This window comes from Callionymus lyra, chromosome 6 (assembly GCF_982586985.1).
Source record: "Callionymus lyra chromosome 6, fCalLyr1.hap1.1, whole genome shotgun sequence".
Taxonomy (NCBI): Eukaryota; Metazoa; Chordata; class Actinopteri; order Syngnathiformes; family Callionymidae; genus Callionymus; species Callionymus lyra.
In genome coordinates, this window is record NC_141823.1 from 19,289,405 (window position 1) to 19,315,212 (window position 25,808).

Below are 25,808 nucleotides of genomic sequence, written 5' to 3' on the forward strand. Positions count from 1 at the left end.
AAGTGGCTAATGAAAAAAGTACAACAATTTTTGTTGGTACATATAACAAATAATGACCCTGGTCTGGAAAAGCGCCCTACAAAAATTAACTAAATACTTACTTGCTTACAATAATTATACAAAAAATGAAACAATACATACATTTACATTCTAATACTTAATGTGTTCCCTATTTTCTGTATGTAAACAACAGGCATTTCCCCTAATTCTCTCACGCGTAGATTTCGATTTATTAACATCATTACACCTCTGCATGACAGTCGGGAGTTTCTCACAATAAATTGTAAGATGCTGTGAGTGTCCTCTACATGCCAGTAAGTTCCTTTTCAACCTATACAATCAATCAAGTCCTGGACAGTCTGTGGTGTGACGGCGGTTTCATAACATCAGGAGTCGTCTTGCTATTTGCTTCTCATTTCCACCTGTTGTCTGTTCCATTAGCACGGCAGCAGGTGACATTGAAACAAGAAGTGTGATTGATTTGAGCTAAATCTTCTTTTTTTAAGTGATCTCTTTATTTTTTAAGCAGTGTATATAAATACACAAAAACACACACATACCTACACACAGTGTTTCTTTCTGCAAATCAAAAACAATCGACACTCAGACAAATCATAAAAAACATCCATGGCACAACAGTCATCGTCTCAGACTGTACAGTGTAGTGCAGAACACATTTAAGAAAAGTCACTTTTTATACTGTTGTTGAATATTTTTCTTCACAGCTCCTCGTGCCTCGAGTCCTCCCTCTCCTGGTCTTCTTCTACCTTCAGCTTCAGCTCGTCCGCGGTGATGAGGCCGTCCTTGTTTCTGTCCTGGTTGTTGAACATGTCGGCGATGACCTCATCGGCTGACATGCCTGGCTTCATGCGACCCTTTCCATCCTTCACCTGCAGCGTGATGAACTCTCCAAACTGCAAGAACACAACAAGATGACACATGCATGTCAAACAATAACCACAATGCATCATGACATGAGCTATTGAAATATATAATATCTCTTAATAGGATTCTATACATTCTCCCACAAACCATAAAAGACGAGGGTAACCAGAAACTACTCCAGGACTATTATTATTCATTTGCAGTATAAATATTTATAGCCAATAAGAGGAAAAAGACATGTTCACATGTAAGCATTTGATTTTTGTTTTTCTTGTCCAATACTTTCAGCAACTATTAAAGACCTTTTGAATCTTTGAATAGACCATTATAAATAACATCAACACGTTTCTTTAGTTTGTTTACTCAAGAAAAGACTGAAAAGTATACAGAATCGACTGACGCGAGTTGAGGAATGTAAGCTGTTTAAGGAACATCAAATGTTATCGTTTAGATAATGTTGAGTATATAGTTAAGATGTAACACCAATTAAAATACAAAAAAATGAATTTGAATTAAGTTGACATTTAGGAATAATTTGGTTCTAAAGAATGTTGAGGATCTTGTGAGGATTTAGATGAATGTGATACTACAGACTTATAGTCTTCAAGTCACCAAAAAGCACCACCTCCATTAAAAAATTCCGCTGAGATGGACTTAAAGGAAAGACTTCTCAGCTCCAATAACATGTTGTGAGGAAAGAGCTTAATTTTTTTTTTATACAAAAGCTGTGTGGATTCAATTTTGTTAAGACTAGCAGTAGTTGTCCTGAGCTGATCTTATGTGGGAAACATTGTGCAGAAGACAGTTTCCTGTGTGAGAGCACACGTTGACAGAATAGTTCTTTATCTCTTACTAGGCAGGTACATTATCCCTGGAGATGTCGTCGACACAATCTTCACCAGGAACACCAGCCTTAGAATTACACCTCTTCATGCTTCCCTTCCTCTTTACTAGAATATATTCCTCTATTCCAACCCAGCAGCATAGTTTCCTTGACAGCTTTTCTCCTCTGCAATTCTTCATGTCTTCAACTGCACACTCGCTATGCCGTCCCTCCTTCCGACCTCATTATCTCCGTCTCCACTCTGCCGACTCTACCAGTTCTTAAACTTGTTTTCTCTGCCTGTTCAACCATTAACTAGCTTGACACCAACATGACCCTCTCACTAACACCTCATGGGTTCTTCCCAGACTCACTCGAACAGGCAAAATAATGACAATCCTGATCCACAACAGTCTGTCTTGACATATCACTCAAGTGCTGGCCATGGTTCTCCATCCCTACCCAACTCTGTATGTGCACGATGTTGAAGGATTGAGATCAGGATCTTGTGATGTACCAAGTAACCATGGGGAGGATCTGTATCTCGACTCCCATCATTATACAAATGGGCTGAGTGAGGTTGTTGAACGGGTCTCGGGCTGAGATTGATTATCTGTCTTATAAAGCAACAGGGGCTGTCCTGACCTAGACCTTGACAACTTTGTGGTCACCTTTTTACAGGCACCACCGAAAATGTGAGTGTAATACTTATAATTACCAAATCTCCATTACTGCCAACATTCCCGGGACGACTAGATCCTGCATGTCTCCATCAGATCATCACAATGACGGGTCCCTTATCTGAACCAGAAGGCCGCTCAAGATCTAATCTAGTCTTGATACAAACATGCAGACGAGATACTTGCTGGTCTGCCTGTTTTTACCATCAGACACCTCTGTCCTTACAGTAGTGTGACTGGAGCGAAACCTGCCAAAACCCCCCTACATCTTTTAATGGCCTTTGATTGTTTTTAGAATCAGATCCAAGACTATTGTACTTCCCTATTGTGCCACAAAATTATCAGGACCAGTTTACATCCTAGCTGCATCAATGGCATGTGCTCCTTTATTTACATTATCGTTATCGTTATAGATAATGTTATTATAATAGAAGTATTGTCAATGTCGTGTCAATGCAAAGGTACTCAAAGACACAACGCTTCACTATTAAGTTAGGCGTGAAAAGGGTAGAGATCCTTGCGTTACTTGCCTCCTCCGGCGGAACCTCTTTGTTCTTGTTAGCGTCCATGGCTTCAAACAGATCAGCAGGAGTCTCCTCCAGCCATACGAACAGGTAGCCCGGGGGCACTCCCTTCTCCAAGCTCAGCATTTCAATCTCAAACACCAGCACAGCACTGCCTGGCACCCCGGTGGCTAGAAGAACCGATGAAAGACACATGAGTTAGACACTTGAGATCGTGCTTTTATAGATGAACTGGAATAATCACTAAATGACGATCCATGTGATTTATCCAGAACCTTGAAGTTCTTTAAATTGAAAATCAAATAAAAGATAAAAAAAAGTTAGTGATTGAAGAAGAATTGTAAAGAAGCCAAGTAACAAACCTCCTTTCTCCCCGTGACCCAGATGGGGGGGCACTACGATAACTCTCTTCTCGCCCGGGCACATGCCCTTTAGACCCTCGTCAAGTCCGTCGATGACCTTGTCCGAGCCCAGGATGGCGTCCTGACTGTTCTCGTAGTCGTGCCTGAGGACGAGACCGTCGTTGAGAAGAGGCGACTTTAGTAGGAAACTTTGAAGAACGGTGGACTCACGAAGAGAAGAGGCGGGTGCCGTCCAGCAGGGTGCAGTTATAGTGGTACCGTACCAGGTCGTTGGCTTCCGTGACCTCGTTACACACCTCAGGCTTGTAGACGACTTTAATGTCCACCTTATCGCTGGGGTTGTGAAAGTCAATGACTTGAATGTCAAAGACGAGGACAGCGGATGGTGGGATGATTTCGCCTGTTGAACAGTCAAAAGTTATCTCTCTCCTCTACTACTTATTCTACTTCTACATATTCTACTTTTACTACCAATTGTACTCATTCTTCAACTCCTACTTCTACTTCTACTTATTCTACTTCTACTACTTCTTATTCTGTTTCTAATTATTCTACTACTAATTCTACTACCATTATATACTACTAAATCTTCTACTACTTCTTCTTCTCCGACTACTGCTACTAGTACTACTTCTACTAATTACTCTACTACTTCTACTACTTATTATACTACATCTTCTATTTCTACTCCTGATTCTTCTACTACTACTTCTACTACTTCTTCTACTACTACTACTAATTCTACTACTACTAATTCTATTAATAACCTAACTACTACTAACTCTACTACTTCTACTACAACCTCTTCTACTTCTTCTTCTACTTCTACTACTACTAATTCGACTACTTATTATACTACATCTTCTACTTCTACTCCTAATTCTTCTACTACTACCTCTACTACTTCTTCTACTCCCATTACTACTGCTTCTAATTATTCTACTTCTACTACTAATTCTACTACTACTTGTACTTCTACTACTAATTCTTCTACTACTTCTACTACTCCCACTACTACTAGTACTACTACTTCTTCTACTTCTACTTCTACTAATAACTTTACTACTTCTACTTCTACTAATAACTTAACTACTACTAACTCTACTACTTCTACTACTATTTTCTTCTTCTTCCATTTTCTTCTTCTCAACCTTTTTCCCATTATCTCAACGTTTTCCCATCAGTCCATCTTCTTCATGACATCATTTCAACCGTTTCCACACATTTCTGCTTTGAAAACGAATACTTTCAAGTACTTTAGTTGACAGATCCAGCATTCACACGGCATTTTATTTTGGTAATGCAAACGTTCTAGTTGAGTTATTCGATTAGAAACGTCGACCGACCTGCTCCTTGCTCTCCGTAGGCCAAGTGTGGTGGCAGAATGGCCCTCCTTCGTTCTCCGACACACACCCCCAGCAGAGCCTGGTCCATACCAGCGATCACATATCCCATCCCGATGTACGTGTTGTACGTGCTGTTCCTCTGGTAGCTAGTGGAAGTCAAGAGTTGTGAATCAAAGCCTTCATTCAACCCATGGATGTTGAGTCTAACCTGGTGTCGAATGTGACTCCATTAAGGAAGGTTCCATTGTAGTGGTAGCGGATGTAATCTCCAGAAACAGATCTGCGGCTGCATTTCTCCGGCACCGCCTGCTGCTCTACTGTAAGGTTGTCTTTCGGGTTGTGGATGTCCACCAACAGAACATCGTACACCAGAGTGGCCTGTGGTGGGATCTCTGACCCTGGTGGGTTTTTTCAGGACATCATTAGCGACTTCTTCATTACCGAGAGTGAACATTCCAAACGTACCTGATCCTTTCTCTCCGTAGGCCTTGAAGGGTGGGATGATAATATGCCTGATCTCCCCCACACACATACCCAACAGGCCTTCATCCATGCCCTTCACCAGCCAACCTTCTCCCACCAGAGAGTTCTGGGTCAGCTTCCTGCTGTAGCTACGTGGGGCTCATAGAAGAGCAAAGTCAAACACAAAACCTGACACAGAATCATACCTGCACGACAAATACAAGCACAGAGAAGCTGTCATTCAGAATACGTTCAAAAAGTCACATCGGTCGAAGGCACTTGAGTGGTCACCGCACCTGGAGTCGAAAGTGCTCCCGTCCAGGAGCGTGCCGTTAAAATGATACCGCACAAAGTCAGAGCGCATCACAGAGCGCTTGCAATCTTTCGGGGTGGTGATCGTCGTCGTGACAACCAGATCTTTCTGGTTCCACAGGTCCAGCAGATGGATGTCGAACACTATGGTGGTGTCAGGTGGAACCACATCGCCTACAAAACATGACATTTAAAAAGATAAATATTTGCTACACAAATCGTTGTGTAATGACTTTCAGGCTAAGAATCTGAGCAGGCACCAACCTGCGCCGGTGCTTCCATAGGCAAGGTGAGGCGGGACGGTAATCGTCCTGCGCTCATTGACACACATGCCCTGCAGTCCTTTGTCCACACCAGCGATCAGACGACCCTCCCCGATCAGACCCACTTTAGCAGCTCCTTTCTGCAGGCTGGAAGCAAGCAAACAGGTGTCATTCAATCAATGCCAGATTTAGATCTGACAAAAAGCTACTCGAAAAATGTTTAGTAAATGTTAATACAATTATTATTTACTTCAAAACAAAACACCTAGAAACAAGAAAGACATTTTTAAATGCAACATAAATCAAATAATAATATAATTAAATGTCAAATAATTGAACTTATAACTATACTTTCTTTTTTACTTTTAGCATTCCTAGGCCATGTTTTTGAGCCATGGTTCTACTACGAGTCTCTCCTGAATGACTGAGCTCCTCATCTTATCTCCAAATTAAAGTAGGAGAAGCAGAACTAAGCATTTCTACTTTTATTGTCACATTTATCCCGTTTTATTGTTATATATATAAATCTTTTTCAATCTTTAACTTACTTTATTCTTTCATTTATTTCTACATTTATTTTTCTAAACGGCCGTCTTCTCTTCATTCCAGGGTCAGGTCATGGGGGCAGCGAGGCCCAGACTTTCCTCCCCCCCCCCCCCAAGCTGCATCTTTAGGTTCTCACCGAAGGACCCCGAGGGGTTCCCAAGCCAGCTTAGAGCTATACCATCTCCAGCGTGTCCCGGGTCTCCTAATGGTGGAACATGCCCTGTGACCCCTCCAGGAGACATTCTTAATCAAAATGCCCAAAAGCCACCTCAATGGACTCCTCTGAACATTCCAAACATTCAAGCCTGGAGGAATCTTTCAATGCTATGAACTCATTTATCTATAACATCTAGAAAAACATGTTGTAAAAAGTTACGACTAAACTTTTGCGTTAATGCAACTTTTTTAAATTTTGTTTTAGGGTTTTTGCAAACATTAAGACCATCTGTGAAACTTGCAGATTATTAACAGAAAGTACTAAAAAATCACTGCAGATGCAGTTTTGCAAGTTAGTTTTGGAGTTAAAATAAAAAGTTTTGAATTCGCTCACCTGGAATCAAATGTTTTTCCGTCAACAAAAGACGCGTTATAGTGATACCGAACATAGTCTCCGGTCTTGACCTCCCTGGAGCAGACCTCTGGAATAGAGTATCTGTTCACGACCACTTCTGATCCCACTGGACTCTGGCTCGACTCCACAGAAACCCAGGACGACAGAAGAAAAAGGACGATCCAGCAGGAAAACATTTTGGATCCAGAGAAGTTGAGTAAGAAAAAAAGAAAAAGTGACGTCGGTGGATAAGAGAAGATAAGAAGGAGCGTCGGATGCTGCAGAGATGTGCAGACGTGGAGCAGCAGGCCAGAGGTTTTTTTTTTTTTTTCCTTCCTTGTCCTTGCGTTTGTAAACGTGGACAATTTCGAGACAGGAGTTTTACCGAAGTGAGGGGATGGTGGGGGCCGGGATCAGGGGGGCTGGCCCCCGGTTCCCCGGCGCGGGTGGAGCCGAGCTTGGTGACGATGAAGGCGGACATTCTTGAGCGGCGGAAATGAAGTTAAAGTCACACACAACTGTTGAAAACTAGTGTCAACATCGAGCTGTGAGGAAGAAAACGCGATTGGTTTTTCACTAAAGTCTACGCTTAAAAGTCTCTTGTAATACACATCGTTTCATTCTTTGCGCATGCGCGTCCGGTATGGAAATCGTTTGTGTTTAGTGTTGGAATCCGAGATGAATATGTTAAGAAATTTACTACTAAAGATAAATCATTTTACTTTTCATTAGGTATAATAAATTTGAATCCAGTTTCAACCGGAAGATGTTTCGACTATTCTTGTTTTTTTTTGTTTTTTTTGTTTTTTTTTCATTTAATTATTATCAGGTTGGCTTATTTATGTGGCCCTCGTGAGGTCATGCAGAAACTTACACATTTATTTTTCATTTAATTCCATTATTCATTACTGGTCTCTATATATGACAATAGGGTTTTGGTTTTAAGATTTTTATTTATCTGCGTATAGCATTTTTGTAAGCATCAAATAAATAAATTATATAAAAGGAAAATAAATAAATAATATCTATATACTGTATATATATAATAAGGAATACATAAAATATGTGTCCTATTGTATTTCAATTCAATGTGTAATATTTCATTCGTCAATTTCGACATTTTCCGATTCTGATATACATTTGTAATTATATACTGTATATATATATATATTATATATATATATTATATATAATACATATATATATATATATATATATAATGTTTACTTGATTTCATTTTTTGGCATTTTTTTCACAACTGCTGAAGCCGCTCTTATCTTGGATATTTCATGTTTTTAAATGCATCTATTTATGTATGATCTTTAAGTTTTACTTACACTAATGGCTAACTAAACTTTTTACATTTCTTTTTTAAATGTTCTAATGAACAATAGTTTATCATTAATCTGGCAGGAAGAATAGTTGGATCCCACCGTCACACAGAATGTAAAGAGATCCAAATGCAGAAAGCGTTTAGATTTTCAAAGTTTATTCAGTGTCGACCAGAATGTTGGGAGGCTGGACGTCAGTGTTTGGTGCAACAACCAGCAGGATCTAGATCAAGACCTTCACCGGAGTTGACAGAAAGACCACAATGACGGATGAAAGTCGACTGAAAAGCAGTAGAGGACGGGCAGGTCGACCTTCTAACAGCAGTGTCGTTGTAGGCAGATGTCATAGCAGCAGGCGAGCCAACAAGGTGTGAGGCTGGAATCATCATATGACAGGGATTCATCATCATAGAATCCAGACTCAAATATTTTCAGCTGCTACTTTCACGGTAAAGGTTTGTCTTCTGGGATGAGAATATTTAATGAAAGTGTTTTTCTTAGTTTAGTAAATCATACAATACAATACTCTTTACTGTATGTTTACAATCCTGGATTTCAAAACAGAATTGTGAATAAAACTGGTCATTGGTTATTTTGTGCAGTCATGTGAAATAAATGCAGATCATGTCGTTGAAAAAGGTTCCAGACCAGATTTGCAATATTCAAATAATGTCTTTAATGTCTCTTTTATTACACAGTCATGAAAGATTAGACTTCAGAACGTAATGTAAATAAAGTGCAACAGCAGAATTTGACCACAGTGATCAGTCAGCACAGCGTCAGCATCAGAATTCATTCATAGTAGCTTTGAAAAGTCATTTTTAGTTTAAGGTCTACCAGCTTTTTTTTTTTTTTTTAACAGATCATCAATAGTTTCTGTTAAATTTGCTGATGTGAGCAGCAACACAACAGAGCAGATTTACTAAAAGCATAATTCAGCCAGCATTTTATTCAATATTCCACTTTTTTGTTGTTTCATTAGATTTCCAACATACCTTACATTTGTTCATTCACTTTGTTAGGAATGTGCAGCAGAAAGTGGGGATAGAATTAAACTTTCTCAAAGGTGTTTTTTGTTTTACAAAATAAATCTCTGAAGTGCCTCGGCCTCAGGGATTTAAGGATTGAGGATTGTTTGGGTCAAGTTTACTAAAAGAATAAGCCTGTAAACTAGTGAAAATTAGTAAAAACCTAACTCTATATGGGATCAACTTGTTAGAGAGAAACCAGGTCAGTAGAAAATGGCATCACCTACAGCGAGAAAAGTATTTTGTATGGATAAAACTGGATATTAATGTTGCTATATTGGTGTGTAGATCCAGGGGTACCCAGAGACACACACAAAAGTTGAAAAGATGTTTGGAAATAAGGGGAGAAAACATGAAAAAGAAGAAGTTAAGAAAAAATCCTTTGAAGAGGCGAGTCTCAAACACCCGAAGATCTAGTGAAGAAAGGGAAAGCAGTAGAAGAGAAGAGAGAGAGAGAAGGGAAGAACATATGTTACAATAATTTAACAATAATCATTTTCTTCAAAGAATATATGAAACTTAAAAAAAAAAAAGGTTAAAAAAACAAACAAATGATTTCCCTCTGGCATTATCAGCAGTCATACGCAGGATCGTACCTGCCCCGTCTGATGTTCCTGGAGCCAAAGGAAAGCAGAAAACAACATGAGGAGACAAGTGAGAATGACAAACAAGATACAATCCTGCACTCAGACACATGTTAACACAGAGTCAAGCATCAGCTCATAATGACATTCATTTATTAATATCTGTTACGCATATAATGCAAATCTTCACAAATCTATTTGATCCATCTATAAATCAAGAGCTTTTTTTTTAATTATTTCTGTCCCTAATCAGTCATTTTCCGTTTCAAAAATAATAATTCTTATTTTCAGTTGTACATCCTCACTGTCTTTTAAATATTGTATTAGGTAAACTGCAGTGGATTTGACCAAGTATTCCAATTTTAATTATCTAGAAAAGTGTGTAATACGAATAAAATATTTGTAAATAATCTGATTTTAATTGTTAATATAAGATCAACCCACAAAGATTAAACTATTCAGTAATGAACTATACATTAAAATGAATCATTCTTTACAAGTATTTGGATTGAATATGTATATATAGTAAATATTTATTGTTCTTCTACATAGATAAATATTTGGTTGTGTGAAATAAAAGATAAAAGGAGAACATCTTAACATACATACATATACATTTAAAAAAAAACAGGGACTGCAAATACTCTTTTCTGTTAATTTAGTAAAGAAGTAGTTTATTTATATATTAAAAGTATTTTGGAAATGTAGATAGAAGCTAAAATACTTTTAGACAACTTGTCAAGTAAATTAAAGCAAAAGTATAATAGTAGGGCCACTTATTTCACTATTGAGCACAAACAGAGAGAAAGGTAAGTCAAGCAAGAGAAAGAGAGGAAAAGCAAGTGGGAAAAGAGAGAAAGAGCAAAAGGAGGAAATGGAAAATGAAAGAGAGCGGAGGAGTAAGAGAGAGAGAAAGGAAGGACAAAAGAGAGAAGAGAAGGGAAAGAAAGAGGGCAAAAGAAAGGGAGAGAAGAAAAGAAAGAAAGAGATAAAGAAAGGGAAAGAAAGACAAAGAGGAACATTAAGAAAGAGAGAGAGATCAGAGGCAGCGTCCACTACTTACTTAAATCCCCAGCCAGTTCCTCCTAAGACTATTGCTGCCACCAGAATTGCACCAGCAACTGAACCTATGATGATGTTGGTGCCACTGGGACCTGCAGGAGGAAAGATGTGAAGCAGTTGTTAGTGTCTGTTGAGGACCACTCTTGTAGCCCCCCCTCTTCACATCCGTTCATTCATTCATTCATTCATTCATTCATTCATTCATTCATTCATTTATTCATTCATTCATCCAAAGAAGACATGGTAACCTGACCAGAATCTCATTTAATTTGTGGTAGAGTTTCATTCATGTCCATCACACAACCATCACACTAATGGATCTTCTGAGAGGGAAGGCGACATCCTAGCGTCTCACCTTTGTGCTTCTCCGGGCCGTCGTGCGGGGTGGGCAGAGGGATGGGGTCGAACACGCTGCAGTCCTTCCCCGTGAAGTCGCTGTCACAGATGCACGTCAGCTCGTTGCTGCAGATCTGACAAGAAGCAAACGCCGGCGTGAGCTCGAAGCATCGGTGGACGCATGTCACACATGTGGTCCGCGCTTCTCACCCCGTGGTGCGAGCAGATGTGGGAATAGGAGGATCCCGAGCATCGGCTGAGGTTAAAGGTCGTGACGGCGAGGCAGCGTCGCTCCAGGCACATCATGTTCGGCCCGCATGGTGTCCCGTCCTCCACGTAGCCCAGATCCAGGCCGTCGTCCAGAACAGCGTGGCCCGCCCTGTTGACCGCATGAAGCACGATCATGAATAACCTTTGACTATTGAGCTGAGAGTGACATCTAGTGGACTGTGAATGTTAGGACACTGCTTCAAGAAGCTTCACCAAGCCATAACTACACAACTATTACCCACTCGAAGAGAAAAAGCACAATTAAAACCTCTTTATGTTGGTTATTACAGAGGGAATGAAGAGGTAACCTGCAGTCCATGTATCTGTTCTGGTGATGGATAGTCAAGCTGGTAGGTTTCCCCAGAAGCTCACCGAACCGGGGTCTCTCAGTCAGGTTGGTGCACAGCAGTAACCCACACAGAACATCTCTGAGGAAACGACAACGGAGTCAAGACAAAATGCATCCAGGATGTACTGTAGCTCTATACAAAACATGCTGGCTAAAAGTTGAATCATTTGCTCCATGAACTCAGTCACGTGACTCTTTGCTGTAAAGTGCATTTTATTTTGAATAGTTTATTCAGCATTTACAGTATTTACATGCACCTAATTCTTACTTTTGTCAATGATTATCCTTGTTTTTTACTTGATCATGTCTCAATCTTTTGACTGACAACTATCACAAATGTCGTGTTAGGGTTTTTACTTCCAAGAATCTGCCATATTAACCCTGTGGACCCCCATTGTGAGAAGAACTTGAATCTTTGTTTTAACTACAGCTTTACTTACAGCAGCAAGAGCTTGTTCTGAAGCATTTATTCGTTTTCTAATCCTTCAATGGTGACTCATTTATTGGTTAGCGGTATACGTTTTAACAAATCTTTATTTCATTTAAGATAATGTTTTTAGTCTGAAAATAAAGTGTATGTGTGTAAAATGTATTCAAAGTTATTGCAAACAAAGTTTATTTATTTTATAAATGTTTGTGTAGATAAGAATCCACTCACTGTTTGTAGCATGGAACCCATCCTTGTCCACTGGAGTCCATCCCACAGTTTCCTTTATCAGTACCTTCTGAGTTCAGCTTTTCATAGCAGAATCTGTCCGCAGAGTCTAAAGGAGAGTAAGTACTTCAGATGAAAGCTTATTTCTTAAGGTTTTAGTGGGGAGTAGAACTCATTCAGGTCTAGGGAAAGGGGGGGAAACAAGGGAAACGGGGGAAACGCGGGCAGAAGATATTCAAATTTGTCCAAATTTGATGGAATTTAAACGATACTTATTACATGCAAAGTAAGTCAAATGTCCAGTATTTCAGCTGCTATTGTTAATTGTTAGGGTGGAAAGGGGGATATAAGAAAATAAAAACCATGAAAATTTCAAGTATAGAGTATAGTATTCAGTATTGATGAAATGTACATCATATTCAATACATATTACATACTGATTAATACATTTGGGTTATTTGTTTTTCAAATGTATTTTTCTTTGCCAGTCAATGCCAGGTATTTTTGCCAGTATATACTTTATCTTAAGCCAACATACTTCTTAAGTCAAGTAATTAAGTTTATTCATGTTTTTGTAAAAACATGTATGTGAAATGCTGCTCTTGGCAGAGCTTTACTGTGCTGTTAAATAATGACAACGATCACAACATACCGTATCCCCACAGAGTCCGACACTGTCCGTCTCTGGTCTTACAGCGACCCCCGTAACAGCGCCCCTGTTAATAAAAATCACTCCAATGTCACCATCACATTCACTATACGCAAAAGAACATCAAATGAGATCAAACAGGTGACTTTGCCTGGCCAGCATCGCACGTGTAGCCATCCAGCTTGTGGACATTATAAGGGCACTGCAAAACAGAGAGCATCATGGGATCAAAGATGTTGACCCATCAGTGTTAAATCACTATATTTGACTTCACCTGACTTGAATCTCCAGTACACATCTCTGGGATATCACAGTCGTTGACAGCCTCGCGACACGTCGTGCCTCTCAGCTCGTGCTGCGACAGGAGACAAGTCAATAGTTCTGTTCAACTGACATCAACATAAATCAAGAGACATATATTCAGCATACTTGATGGTGACTTCCTAGTGACTTCCTAACTTGGAACGGGGTGATTGGCAGGAACAGCATCTGCGATCTATCCAAGACTGGTCCATGTTAATGGACCTCTGTGGCTGTCACAGGGTTCATAACAAACACCTTGTGCGAGTGTCCAGAACAACAGGTGATTTTGAGTTGTGTTTGACTCAAACTTCAAAACAGAAATGAACCCTGAGACGCGGCCGGTCTGCCTTTCGTCACCTTTATGTTCCCAATTTTCATAGACGGAAGTTCCCGACACAGCAAGAGGGTCTTTGGTAAAGAGACTACAAGATCTCATCACAGATCTAACAGATGTTTTTAAGTCTGCGTGGGGAGCTCGTCTGTGAAGGTCACTGCCTGAGGTCTGCTGCAGCTAATCTGAGACTAGAGTGATCGCGCGTGAGAAAAATGGTTAAATCTAAATCCAACCAAAGAAAGGAGTAGAGCTCTGACAGTGAGTCAACATGGAATTTATTGAACTATACCCTGATGGCGATGAAAGAAGAAATAAAGGCATTGAAAAACGAACTCAAAGAACTGAAAGAGCCTCTTCAAAAGGCGATGGCTGTAATCCAACAGCTCCGGGAGGACAACGCAAAGAAAGATCTGCTTGAAAACACTTTGGGTCTGGATCTGGATTTCAACAACATTGAAGTATGTTTCCTTCTACCCAGAAAGTCCTTCTGTCCTCAATGGGTGGATTTGCAGGTGACAGTTAAACAGCTGGGATGAGTATCAGAAAAGGTTTAATGTCCTAGTTAGAGGTGAGATTCTTCCCCAGATGGAGGAGTTCAAGGTATCAGGGTTTTATTCACTAGTGACCGCACCTCTCGACTGGTGGATCTTTGTTCCTCCGATCATCTATGGTCCGGACATCGATATTGTGGATACTTAAGGCCGAGACAAGGTGAGGAGCACCGTCTTTTTGAGGAGACTTAGACTAATACTGCTTCTTTTTCAAATCAAGAGAGGCCAGTTGAGTCCCGGGCAGACCAAGGACTTGTAGGAGAGACTATGCTTGGCCTGGGAAATTCATCTATAGTCTACAAGAATAGGGTTTTCTCTCGAAAGGGAAGTCTTTGACTCTTTGCGCCAATTGTTGCTCCCGCGACCCAACCGAACCCAAGCCAAGCAGTCGATGATGGATGTTTTTTTCAACCACAGCAGTTGCCTTTTAAAATAATGATCCCACGACATTAATGGCTTTCTACTTGTGGCATTTTGTAAAGCAAGAGCTGTCTGGAGGCCACATTTCCAAGCTTTAGAAGACATTTTATTTACATTCTTTTAGTCTGGTTTGGATTCTTTAGAAGTCTCAGAATACTTTACTGAATTCTTCATCAATAGCCGTCATATATAAGTCATGTTGAGATAAGTTTCATTTGGCAAGTGTCTTACCTTGCAGTCCTTGCAACAGAGGCCATTGCTGCACATAGCATTGTGGGTCAACGTGCACTTCTTACAGCAATCGTCTCCATTCTTGGCACACTCCTGTAGGTCAGACATGTTGTACAGACGGATTTGAACCAACAAACTTTAATGTAACTTGCGCCTCCTCCCTGAGTCAGAACGTACCAAGAGTGATCCACAGTCACACTCCTCTCCCAGCTCCACGTATCCGTTCCCACAGTCTGGAGGGTCCAGCAGCTAGAGTTAGACACGAGATTGGTTCACGTACAGACACGGTAGGATTCAGATGACAGGAGCTTGTTTTACTCTGCTGGGCTTGTTAAAGAGGCAGCTGCCGCCTCCTTGCTGTAGGAAGCGAAGATACTCATCGATGCTGCAGCGGGAGAACTTCCTGGGCAGGTAATAACTGCGTAGTGACAGAAAGACAAGTCACTAAAAAAGCAGGAATCAATATGTTTAATTAAAAACATGATTGTGAATAGATAGCAGGTGAAAGCAGGTGCTGTGTTTAACGAAATAGAAACCCATACCCTGTATGTTCCATTATACACCCCAGCCATGGGTCTGGACATCTGCAGTCTGCTGGAGACAAAACCAAAAATTAAACCTGACAGGAAGTGAGCTGAACCAGGATTAGACGTTGAAATATCGCTTTCGGAACTATTTTGTTTTAGAATATTTTCCTTTTGCATCTGATTAATGACATTTTAATGTCACATCTTATGGAAGTCCAGGATTCCATTCTAGAAACTTTGGTGTTGAAGAATTTAAAAAATAAACCTAATGCATTTAAGCCACTTCCACCTTAGCCAAATATTTTTTTCATTTCAGGCATGTTCTCTCACCGCACTCTGTTGATCTAATGATATTGCAACTGCAATATTAAAATACTTTACATATGAATTGGAAACCAAAATGTCAATATTACAATAACCTTCATGTTGAAGGTGGAGCCTGAAGTTATCAATCAAAATCGCCCACCGTCATATGTATGTCAAGATGACTCTTTAAATCCTTTTCTTTTATTATTATTAATTTTCATAACTTTTTGTTTTGGTAACTTAAATAGTCTATATCTATCTAGTACAGAAATGTGTGCAACAACATTGAATAATTCATAGGAAAATGTTTTTTAAAAACTTAAAAAATAAAAAAATCTTCTTTTTTTCATTGTGAATGTATTGCAAAGTGGATAAAAGGTCAATAGTGATGAAGGAGTGTCTACTGACTAACCAGTGGTGGATCTTTCCTGGTTCATGAGCATCCCAATGTTCTGCCCAAGACTCTGACTCAAGGTAATGGCCATCGGACCAACTCCACCGTACTGCAGTACACAAGAGAAGGTATCAGTCTGTTCACACTGCAAACAGGGATTTAAATGAACACACCATCTCAACTTTGCGACACAGAATAAGGCAACAGATTGCTCAAGTAAATACATTGATTGATTGAACATCTTTTTTCTCAAGTTGGTTGTGAACAAAGGCAGATTAAATAGCATCTCAGCGGATTTAGGTGAATTGTTTGGTTAACTATTGTTACTGTGGGACCTAATGCTAGTTAGCAATGCATTGAATTCTCCCCCTTAGATCTAGATGATATAAAATCTGAATAAAAGGATACGACAGTGAAGTAAGTTCTGAGACTCCAAACTGTTTGTCAAATATACCTTCCCTTAAAACTTCTTGCCCCTCTGCACTTGATTGTTTGTTACAATTGCATTGTCTATTATAATTTATTATTTAAAATCAAAGAGCGGTGAAACATAGTTGTAGACCAATTGGTCTTAAATGTAGTTTCCCGTGAAATCAATTGATCTACAAACCAACTAGTTGAGTTCTCAGCTGTCAATTAACATTGTTGTAAAAACAAACGAAAAAAATAAATACTCACCTCATTGACTCCGCCCCCTTTGCTGAAAGAACAGATGCCCCCTATGTAAGCGGCCTCGCCTCGGTTGTTCATGAAAGTCCTCCCCCTGCAACGAAAACATTTAATACTGTTCCAGTCTTTACTTTAGAGAAGTCAGGGCTGGAACACTGACGAGAGGAGGTGCACGGCATCGAAGCGCTCCTTGATGTTCTCCCGCCTGTACTTCATGAAGTCCCGCAACGTGAGGAGGGCTTCATCCCCCACTGAGATCCTGTTCTCTGTTGACCAGGTCTCCATCGCCACCAGGACGATACGAGTGTTCAGCTGCTCCTTGTAAATCTAAGCAAACAGAATTTACTTCACATTCAAAACTGTGTTTAAAAACACAAGTTAGCCCCTCAGACATAGAGACATAATATCATGTGTTTTTTTAGACTTACTTGAAAAGTTTCTGGATAAAGATTTTTTTAATAATAATGCATGAATTTAACATACTTAACAGATGTGTAGTGGTGTCGACCAAACCGTCTACTGAGGTGCTAGTATATCGTTTACATGTCATTTCTTCTTTTCACGTGTTCTTGTCGTTTTTTTGTCATCCCTCCAAAAACACTTTGGGAACAGTGCTCTCAAGTTTTTGCGACTTTAGAACACAACGTATAAGAAAATATTCAGCAGCTATCCCAGAAATGATGGTTTCCTTGAGAGTGCTCTAATCACTGCTGGTGCGGCAAACTTTTTAAATCAATATGTAAAAGATCAAATGTTCAATTTCCATTAGCTCTCACCGCATCGGCCATGTTCACCACTGCTTTGGCAAAGTTCTTCGTCTTGGAGGTTGAGTGACGGTGCTGGACAAACTGAAGGGAAGAGAAGGAAAGTAAAACTTGAAAAGTAAAAAGAAAAAAAGTGAATAAAAGAAAAAATTTTGAGTAAGTGAAGTATTTGTTAGTTAATAATAATAATAATAAGAGTTTATACTGTCAATTAATGTTATGAATTTCAATACCATTTCAAAGCATACAAACAACAATGTCGGGGATTAAAGGGATCAGAATTAATCTTAAAATCCAAATTTTTCACATGTAAAGTATGTGAAGATCTTATTAATTGGATATTAGCACAATATTCAGGCCTTTTATTGAACACAAGATTTCCCTGATCAAACATTCCCGCTGCCTCACTCACCAGTTCATGGTCATTAACAACCATCAGCTCAATGTACTTTGTCTCCGTCTGGACAGTGCGATGACCTCGACGAACCTGGAAGAGGAAGTACAAACTCACAAAGTGCAGACTTTTTACTTGACCCTCACAATAACCTTCACCAAGAACAGACGCAACAGATGAATAATTACTCAAACAAACACAATGGAGAATGTATAATAACATTTTCTGCTCATGTCACAGATGTCAGAGCAGAACACATGGGCCTGAGAATGAACCAGTTATCTTCACCCTTGATATCTAATGCTGCTACCAAGAGGGAGATTTCAAACGATCTAGGATCAAATTCTATTGTGCTAAAACCTTACAACGATTAATGAAGACAGAAAGCTGATCCAATCATTTACTTTGATAATTCCTCGGAAATCTTTATACACTTTTATTTGTAATACCAGTCAGAGGCTTTCTCTGGAACTAAAAGCATGCAGTGAAACTACTTGTGACATTCTTAATATTCAGTACTTTAAGGAGGTTGACATTTCACCTTTACATTTTTATTAAAGGAAGAAGTTTATGTGTATGACCGACTTGTCTTTTTGAACGCTTCAATCCGTCCGATACGACGCGCTGAGCCTTCCCGTCCTTCAATTCTCCGTCACCTCTGCTATCCTGGACCGTCTGCTCTCCTGAGACGCACACAAACACACAAGAGTACAATGAGATTCAATAAGTAAAAGGCCGTAGAAGGTTGTCGAGTCATCAGTCCAGAGATGGATGTTAATATCTATTTTTAGTCGCCTGGAGAAGTATTCGATATCACAGCAACTTTAGAAGCAGGAGCACATGAACAGAGGACACTGTGGAGGCGGAAACAGAGGACGGACGGAGAACCTGCTGAGAGAAAGACACCTTGAGGTGAAGAACAAACTGAAACATGTAAGGAGGAGATACATGTTATATTATGACAAAAATAATCCACATTTTAAAGCCTCGGTATGGTCTTCTACAATAAACAAGTCCAAGTTAAAGGACCAGATCATTTTCTATCCAATCTTTTTTTTTCCCTATCCATTAAAAAAATAAAAATAAATATGGATCCATTCAGCCGTCCACTTCAATCCACTAAAAATGTTGGAAAACAAACACTCGTGCACATTAACAGCTCTAGATCAACCCAAACATGATGGAAACAGGCTAAAAGGATTTTTGATCTGCCGAAGGACTCTATGAGCTAAGCTCTCATGGACTTTTAGTCTCCACTAGAAGGTCAACAGGAAGATGGTCCTGTGGAGGACAGTATCTGCAAGAGGGATCATGAAGTTCAGGTAAAGTGGAGATTTGGCACCGACTAAGAGAAGGCCTCAGGGGTTAGATCTCCAGATTCCTTGTTTGGCATTTTTTCACATGGAATGTAAACTCTTTCGGGAAATAGCCTGAATTGTTGTGTGCAGCTGAAAAGTACCATCTAGATAAAAGGAAGTTGATGACCTTACCTGGACATGGAAGTGTTGAGAGGTCAACAGCAGGCATTCGGTAAACAACATGATCGTTTGTGTCCTGAGAGGAAGCAGGAAATATCACATGTCATCGCTATTGATCCAAGAACTTGTGTGGTTATAATCAAGAAAACCTCAATATCTCTTCAATTAAAGTCTTGAGGCCGTAAAGATGTTGTGGATGGGCACTAATTGTTGTCCATTCATTATAAGCCAGAGCGATCATGACTGTGCTTTCAGATGTTCATCTCCTCGTTAATGAATTAGATAACTGTAGGCCATGGCTCATAAGTGGGTTTGTTAGTCCTTAAAACCTTCACAGTGTATTTGGACAGCAATTTTCAAACATGCTTTGCTTGTTATATTGTGACATATTCATCAATTCAAAATAAACACAATCATCTTGACATGTTCCGTTTCTTTCCTTTTCTTTGTTTTAAAAAACATTGGCAACCCTGGGCTGAAATGTATTGTTAAAATGTATGTTCAAGCTCATACAATAGTCTATGAAGGCTGATCTAGATACTTCTGTCTCTACACTGCTTAAATTGACCCAGTCAGTTTTTTTAGAATTAGAATTAGTTTATTTAAAAAGGGACAGTGCAATTTCACACATGGTTATAAAAGACAGAATTAGCCAAAAAGCTAGTTTTCATCTGTAGTTGCCTGGACATGATGTAAAAGGCAATAAAATGACATTTAAAAAACACATACATGTAGAATATAATATAAAATCCATATGCAAACACTGCAGTTAAGAAAGAAAACAAAAAAATATGTCATCAAAACATCATAACAGGCTTATCTCCTTGTGAGTCTTGTTTCTAATACATCAACAAATATATGGAACCGTTTGAACACATTTTCACAAACGTACCTACCTAACACAAAACAATGAATACAAACGCAATCATTTATTTTATCCATTTTCTTACAAGTCAAAAAGTCACAGTCAAATTGACTGAGTGTTTTATAAACATCAACATCAATACATTTAGCATATCACCAATTCAATTCTACATCTTGAAGAAGATTTTCACTTCAACTTTCTTACCAGTAAACAGAAAATAAAACAGTCCAGAGGAGAAAGATAATTGGATCAACCCAAACTCTACTCTTCCATCTGTATCAGTGATCTATGATCAAAAAAACATTATGATCTAATAGGTCTCTTATCCTCTTCATTCAGGCTCCTCCCACCAAACAGTTCAAGCTACTATTGGCCAGAAAGATCAACATTAAAAAACCATAGACTACAATCAAAGCATTAATAGTCGAGCCATATCAGTATCCAGATGATGCTTTGCTTTGGGTGCACAAGTGCAAAAAGTGTGCTGGTGCCCCATCAAAGAAGTAACTTTTTTTTTCAGAGTAAAAGTGTTTCTAGACTGGGGTAGGTCAAAATCAAATCAAAATAAAGTACTATGCAGGCACAAACGATTTTTAGCCCACCGGTGAAAGCATTAATGGTTGTGATAATCTCAGAGGGTCACAGAGGTCAGGAGATTATATTCTTCCGTTTCAGAGGTAAATCCATATCCAAGAGTTCATGTGCCTCACCTGAACCGAACATCTATTCCGTGTAAGAACCGAGTCCTCTAAGCCTAGAGACCCTCGGCAGGATAAGCACTCTGCTGCATAATTTATTGGTCAGCAGATGATACCGTTAGACTCGATGGCGAACTGAGCGGAGATGAATACTTTATGAAAATAAGTCATCTGTGGTTCTGGACAGCAGAGGAGTGCAGGGGTTTGGGGAAATGAGGACGATGCTATTGATCTTTCCGGCGGTGTAATTGAGCTGCTCTTCGATTACTAATGGAGCGAAAGCTACTCTGTTCTCTTCCAGATTTCAATTATCAGGACGCATAAAATCTTAAAAGCATCTTAAAATTTTGCATGTTCAGACATTTTTTTTTTAATGCTGCCCCTTCACTGAAGACAATAAAAGACAAAAAAGTGAGGAACATAAGTATATAAGTAAGTAATTTATATTTATAGAGCGCTTTTTTTGAGGTGAATTGTTGTCAATTTCCACATTCTAATTCTAATTAATGCACTATTACTTTTATTGAAAAGTTAAACAGAGGGGGTTCATTTTCCTTGAGAATCCGTTGTTATTATTTCCTCGTCATCTTCACCAATATTTGAAAATCCTAAAGTGGAATTAAAGTGATCCGTTTAATTTGATGTACAGATTTGTGTTGGGGATTTTTACCGTGATACTATGAATGAAATCGACTCAAGTCGACACTTAAAACCTTTGATCAACCTCACGATCGAAGAGAGCAAAATAAAGATGTTTACTCACCTCTCCAGTGGAAGTCAAAGGTTCAATTCCGTAGGAGAAGTTCCCATCAGAAAACACTCCTCTGTAACAAAGGAGCAAACAAACATGTTCTTCTTGGTGTGATTTGTCCTTATTTACCATCAATAATATGACTCCTGACATTTTTACTACAGAGGAAAAACAATATTAATTTGATGCTAAAATGATTCCACTAACCGAAGACCGTGGCAGGTCGACAAGGCAGCCCAGGAGCCAGTGAGTCCTCGAACTCGCCCGTGGTAGTAGCAGTGCTCGCCACCCTGAAAATTAAAGTAGTTCAGTGACAGACTTAAAGGGTGACAGAATTATACGTCTACTGATGGTTGAACCAAAATATAGACACGAGTCGGAACCAATGTTGTCCCTGAACTTGGTGAAGCGAAACCAAACAGCCAGGGTTCGTAAAGTACATCTGGAGCACTTAGCAGAGAGGACAATTATAAATAAAGGTTGGATTACAAGACTAAAAGCAGGAAATCTAATTATCTGACGCAGCAGATGCTGAGGAAAGCCCTTTCAGCACATGTGTGCTTTAAAAAATGAACACTCATTGTCGAGTATGGATCAATGCTGAAGCAGCATTACTGGAGGGGTCGGCAGCGTTTGACCCTAAATAATAAGTGAGTATCTGCATATATCGGACACAACAACCCACCATTTATGAAGTACTAATGATATTTTCGATTAAAGCATTTATTTCTGATTAAAGCCGAGACATGCAGGTTTGTGAGTTTTCCGTCAAGGCCGTTATAACAAAAAACCTGTGACTGCTGCGACAACTTAAAGACCCGAGTCTGCAAGGTCGAAATATAATGAAATAATAGGCTGAGGACGAAAACCATGGAAACAACGATGGCATCGTCACAGCTATTCTGAGAACTAACACCGGCAGGACACAAGTTACAACATCTGTGGCTGGAAAGATCATCTAATAAGGCACTTTATATCCACCATTAAAGGAGGACCCCCTGCATTAACCACTGCTACACCAGAGTAAGGGAAACTCATTTATTTGAACCCTGGGTACAGGAAACTCATAAAAAAATGTAAAAAAAAAAAAAGCAAGACAGCAGGATATAGTGGAGAGGAAAATCATAGTCTTATATCTCAGGCTTTACTATCAAATTCAGTTGCCTTTCATCTCCAACCAACTTACATCTACTGTTTAAATTCATTTTTTTAATGAGTATGTTATTTTTGAAACACAAAAAAAACAGATATCAATCATGTGGTATTTGGAGGGAGATAAACTAGCAAGACACAGCAACAGAAGAACCGCCAGAACTATCCTGATTTCTTGTAGTAGGACAACAGAAAGAAAAGTTCATGCGGTACCGTCATCTGGTCGGGCTGACCGTCCTCTTTGTAGTGGCGCTCCAGGTAGTCCGTGGACAGAAGGTTGCTGACAAGGAACACAACAAGGAAGGGCATTTTATTATTATTAAAGTAATTATTATTACTTTCTTTTTATGTTTGTAAAAACATTTTAATTCCCCTAATGAGGTTTTTATGAAAGAGATGAGGATCAGTAGGTTCATACTCCAGCAAAATGATCAAAACAAAACTTTGTAATCCATTCTTTTTTTCTAGTATCCCTTAGTCCAAGAATGTGTGTGTTTGTTTCCCGTCCTATGGGATGGACCGGTGACTCCAGCACACTCTTGCCTCACTGGAGTGCCATGAATACATGAAATATAAACATTGGTTGGTAACAGATTCATTGATCATTGGTCGCAGCATGACCACAGCTATAATCATAATCTGATAGGGAACTAGAGTTGTGTATCAATTTGATTCAATTCCCGTACAATGACAGAATTAAAATCTAATTTTGCCAAAAACATTTTCTCAAAGTTTACACCCTAATAGCCGTGAAAATAGAACAAAAAAAAATCTGTCTACCTAACAGTTTCTTAACCCTTGTGCGGCCTCTTGGTCAAGGTGACCCATCGACCGAAAACTAATTTGGACAGAGTCATGTTCTGGAGAGATGTTTCACCTCTCATCCTTCTTAAGGAGATTCATTAGGATTTGCATGAAATACATGAGCAGCCATTTCTCAATAAAGAGGTAGTCCATCATCTCTTAAGGAGGACACAGCATCACCTACATATGGAGCTTTTGTAGTAGCTGTGAGGGCAAATTCAGGACCACAGAGGATTAACCTGAATTAAGAATACTTTGGGACTCGCTGTGTAAAGAAAGTCTTAAGTAACCGAATCAAGGTGATGAAGAGAACAAATGTGTTTGGCGGCAAGACATGTAACACATAAAGTGACACTAGCTTGGGGACTGTTTCGTGAGCAGGTGATTTTTTTTTTATGCACGTAATCAAGTCGACACATCACAAAATAAATGTGTTGTGTGTAAGTTGTGTATGCAAAATTGTCCACACTCACTGATTTAATTCCAGGTCAAGGATGAACATTCGGCCAAAGGTTTCTACCAGGAAGCTGCTCTGGGCCAGATGGATCGGCTAAAGTACAGGGAAAAATAAAAAGATTTGAACAAGTAATATAAAGCGGATTTGTTTTAAAATCAACTACATGAACTACCTTAGATCCACAAGTTATAATATAATCCAAAAATGCAATAGTTTAACAGGATATTAAAACGACAATCTCACTTGACAGAGGATGACACACTCATTCAAGTTCTTCAGTTCATTATCAATATTACACTGTCAGAGCAGATATCATCAAAGACATAGACATGGTGTAGATATTGGGTATTTCTAGTACTTTGAACTCTCCAACATGTATAAAGTTATAATAAGTTTAAGTTATTATAAAGTTTTTATAGTGATGTTGGTTCAGTTTCTGTTATTAAAGTAACCATGTATTATTGTTCCAGCATGATCTTGAAGATTCATTTACCATAGTTTTTTTTATAATGGTTGACAGTTCAATTAAGTGTATTCAAAATAAAATATTTAGATTTTTTTTAATGCATTTACAATTCACATGCAAATATTCATTTTGTGTTGCAACCAAACTTCCGGCAGCTATATGGCAGCATTACATCCTCCACATCTTAAAAAAAAAAAAAAGAAATCTCGCAAGGTCCCAATGATGACTTAGGATGAGAGGATACAGTAGACTCCCGCAATGTAAAATGTAAAAACATGTGATTTCAAAACTGCGTCAAGAGTCATGTAGTGTATAAAGGCGCTATATAAATAGAGATTATTATTATTATTATTATTATAAAGTGTCTTCATACAGTATTTTTACATCAATATTTTTGATCTGCCACAATACTTTTCATGGCTATAATTAGAAACTGGGATCAATTAATCTATCAATTATTATTTATATATTTTTTACTGTATCTCTTAACAGCTATTAATGTGAATCACAATACTGCTCTCTGCTGGGCACGTTAACCAATAACGAAGGCAGTTAAAGGGTTGGTAAAGTTTCAGTCAGGTGACATCTCGCCAACGTTTGCTCGGTGGAATGAAAGAAGATCACACGAGTATCATTTATAACTTGAAATATCCAGACTGTTGCAGAAGAATCCCGTCATTTAAATTCCCTCAAACCCATGAAAAACGTGTGTTCTTGATGGAAACCCCATGAACCACAGCATCATGCATGTCGATAAAAGACAAATGTTGATTTAAAAAACACCTACATGAGATGTGCTGGAGTCGTTCTGGACCCTCGTGTCCAGGTGTCCGTGAGACATCTCATCCTGAGAGTGGATCTGCTGCACGAGTCTCTGGGGCTGGACCACCTCCTCTGGGAAAGGATACAATCCGCCCAGACCTTCAAGTAAAGTGTCTGCTGGGGTTACTTGGTCTGAATCGACTTTTCTTTTTAAAATATATATTTTTATAAACGGTCCGAACTTGAGATAAAAAAAAAAATCTTAATTCACCTGCTGAGACGTAGAAGCGAGTCCAAAGTAGGGTGAACAGCAGACACCTCACTGCCGGCATGATGCTCACATAGTCCCGAGGATTTTCTCTTTCTCCTGCGTGGTTTTCAGAGACTCCACAGATGAGCTGCAACTCTCTGCTCTCTCGTCCTGCAGGAGGGCGTCTCTCATCCGGTGCGGCGAGTCAAGAGAGG

General features: G+C 39.2%; 2 protein-coding genes across 2 annotated transcripts; both read right to left on the reverse strand.

The window, feature by feature from the left end:
• Positions 1-480: 480 nt before the first annotated feature.
• Positions 481-7,737, reverse strand: fkbp10b (FKBP prolyl isomerase 10b). The gene is made up of 10 exons (XM_087794075.1): positions 6,754-7,737; positions 5,659-5,804; positions 5,379-5,568; positions 5,086-5,231; positions 4,829-5,018; positions 4,621-4,766; positions 3,485-3,674; positions 3,275-3,417; positions 2,919-3,082; positions 481-914 (listed from the first exon to the last, which is right to left on the reverse strand). The coding sequence occupies exons 1-10, from the start codon at positions 6,948-6,950 to the stop codon at positions 720-722; spliced, it is 1,707 nt and encodes a 568-aa protein (XP_087650201.1). The 5' UTR covers positions 6,951-7,737; the 3' UTR covers positions 481-719.
• A 1,098-nt stretch (positions 7,738-8,835) lies between these two features.
• Positions 8,836-25,742, reverse strand: LOC148077412 (disintegrin and metalloproteinase domain-containing protein 11-like). The gene is made up of 25 exons (XM_087794076.1): positions 25,615-25,742; positions 25,369-25,502; positions 24,132-24,208; positions 23,068-23,134; positions 21,910-21,992; positions 21,715-21,775; positions 19,401-19,464; positions 17,929-18,062; positions 17,529-17,600; positions 16,913-17,079; positions 16,762-16,846; positions 16,102-16,192; positions 15,399-15,450; positions 15,175-15,274; positions 15,034-15,105; positions 14,857-14,949; positions 13,292-13,372; positions 13,169-13,219; positions 13,021-13,084; positions 12,372-12,477; positions 11,673-11,792; positions 11,305-11,473; positions 11,114-11,228; positions 10,760-10,850; positions 8,836-9,726 (listed from the first exon to the last, which is right to left on the reverse strand). The coding sequence occupies exons 1-25, from the start codon at positions 25,673-25,675 to the stop codon at positions 9,684-9,686; spliced, it is 2,253 nt and encodes a 750-aa protein (XP_087650202.1). The 5' UTR covers positions 25,676-25,742; the 3' UTR covers positions 8,836-9,683.
• Between the last annotated feature and the right edge of the window lie 66 nt (positions 25,743-25,808).